A 1,576-nucleotide genomic window follows, 5' to 3' on the forward strand; every position below is an offset into this window, starting at 1 on the left:
ATTTTTACCCCTTGAAGTTCTATTTCATTTGCATTAACAATCACTCCATCCATATATTTTTTGAAGTGCTACATAAGTTTACTACGCGTGTTTAGTTCATCCAATAAAATGATACTACATTTTTTTGTTATGTGATTTTTAATTTTTTTTAGGCTACAAAAATGAGATTACATCATTTTATTGAACAAATTAAACACCCATGACAAGTTTATGTGGAACTTTTTTACTAATAAGGATGGAAAGACAATTGATGCAAATTGAATAGAACTTTAACGGATAAATTTCAAAATCTGAAACTTCAGAGTATAAAATCTAAATACCCTCAAACTTTAGAGGTGTAATGTGCAATTTACCCAAATTTTATTAATCTATAAGTCCTGTATAAATTGATATAATTTTGAAGTTTATATGCTGTATTGTTTAATTTGACACAAGTAATATTTACTGTGATATCATTTATAACATTTTTATTTAAATTGATAATAATTTTAACATTTTCCTTTAATTGCAAAGATAAACACGTTACAATGAAACATGAATCCCGTATGTTCCTCATGACTTCCTATAGCCCTCAGCAAACTGTTCACTTGGAGGCCTATAAATAGCAGACCTCCAAATTCTATTCTCTCCCACAAGTTGATTGGCTTTTTGGTCCATCATTTCTAACAAACGAAGAGCATGAAGGTATGCAATCGGAAAAAGTTTATTTGCTAGGAATGCACTAGTGACGGCTCAACTTTCTAATAGAAAATAAGTATTTGCTATTTCAAAATTGCATCAATATTTATATATGATTATATTTATGTTTTCTTTCTTAAGCAAAGGGTGGTCATCAGGCTGTCCATGGATGGCCAGAGGTGTTTTTTTCGCATTAAGAAAGGCGATGAGGCCCGTACAAAAGCAATGAAGATAGCAGTTGGCATTTCAGGTAACAAATTAAGCCACGTTCGTACATAGTTGTATCACAAAATTTGGAACATTTTTTTTTACAATTACAAATACTACTTGATCCTCTTTTTAACTATGTATAGTTGTACTTGTACATAAAATTATTTTACAAGTTACATTGGACATGTTCAGGGGTGGAATCAGCATGTTTAAAAGGTCAAGACAATGACCAAATAGAGGTAAAAGGCGAGGGGATTGATACAGCTAAACTTGCAATGTTGCTAAGGAAGAAAGTAGGGTATGCGAGCATAGTAAGCGTTGCAGAAGACAAAGAAGAAACGGAGAAAGAAGAGGAAACGAAGATACAGTACATGGCTGGGACTCATAGTCATGGATATAATTTGCCTCCATACGCATTGCTATTCTGTGAGATTAGAGAGCCCTGTCATGACACATATGCTTGCACCATCTTGTAATTTTCATTTCATCTTTAATTGGTGTTTACATGCTTTGTCAACCATATATCTCGTCTCACTTAGAATAAATGGGTCTTTATGAGATATTTATTAGAACCAAATATTATTACTTAAATAAAAAGTGATCATTGATATGTTCAAATAAGGCAAAGTTGGAAAGATGATTCGTAAAGCGCACACAAAAGGGAAGATATTAACAAATTAGAGACTGC

General features: G+C 32.2%; 1 protein-coding gene across 1 annotated transcript; it reads left to right on the forward strand.

Moving 5' to 3' along the window:
- The first annotated feature begins 843 nt into the window (after positions 1-843).
- On the forward strand, positions 844-1,364 carry LOC142616234 (heavy metal-associated isoprenylated plant protein 47-like). The gene is made up of 2 exons (XM_075789117.1): positions 844-928; positions 1,081-1,364. The coding sequence occupies exons 1-2, from the start codon at positions 844-846 to the stop codon at positions 1,362-1,364; spliced, it is 369 nt and encodes a 122-aa protein (XP_075645232.1).
- The last annotated feature ends 212 nt before the right edge of the window (positions 1,365-1,576 follow it).

The sequence above is a fragment of the Castanea sativa genome, chromosome 11 (genome assembly GCF_040712315.1).
Source record: "Castanea sativa cultivar Marrone di Chiusa Pesio chromosome 11, ASM4071231v1".
Classification (NCBI taxonomy): Eukaryota; Viridiplantae; Streptophyta; class Magnoliopsida; order Fagales; family Fagaceae; genus Castanea; species Castanea sativa.

Excerpts from the sequence above, each read along its gene's own strand:
- LOC142616234 (XM_075789117.1), top strand. The coding sequence starts at position 844 with ATGGATGGCCAGAGGTGTTTTTTTCGCATTAAGAAAGGCGATGAGGCC. Across the intron at positions 929-1,080 it reads GATAGCAGTTGGCATTTCAG|GGGTGGAATCAGCATGTTTA; the intron begins GTAACAAATTAA and ends GGACATGTTCAG.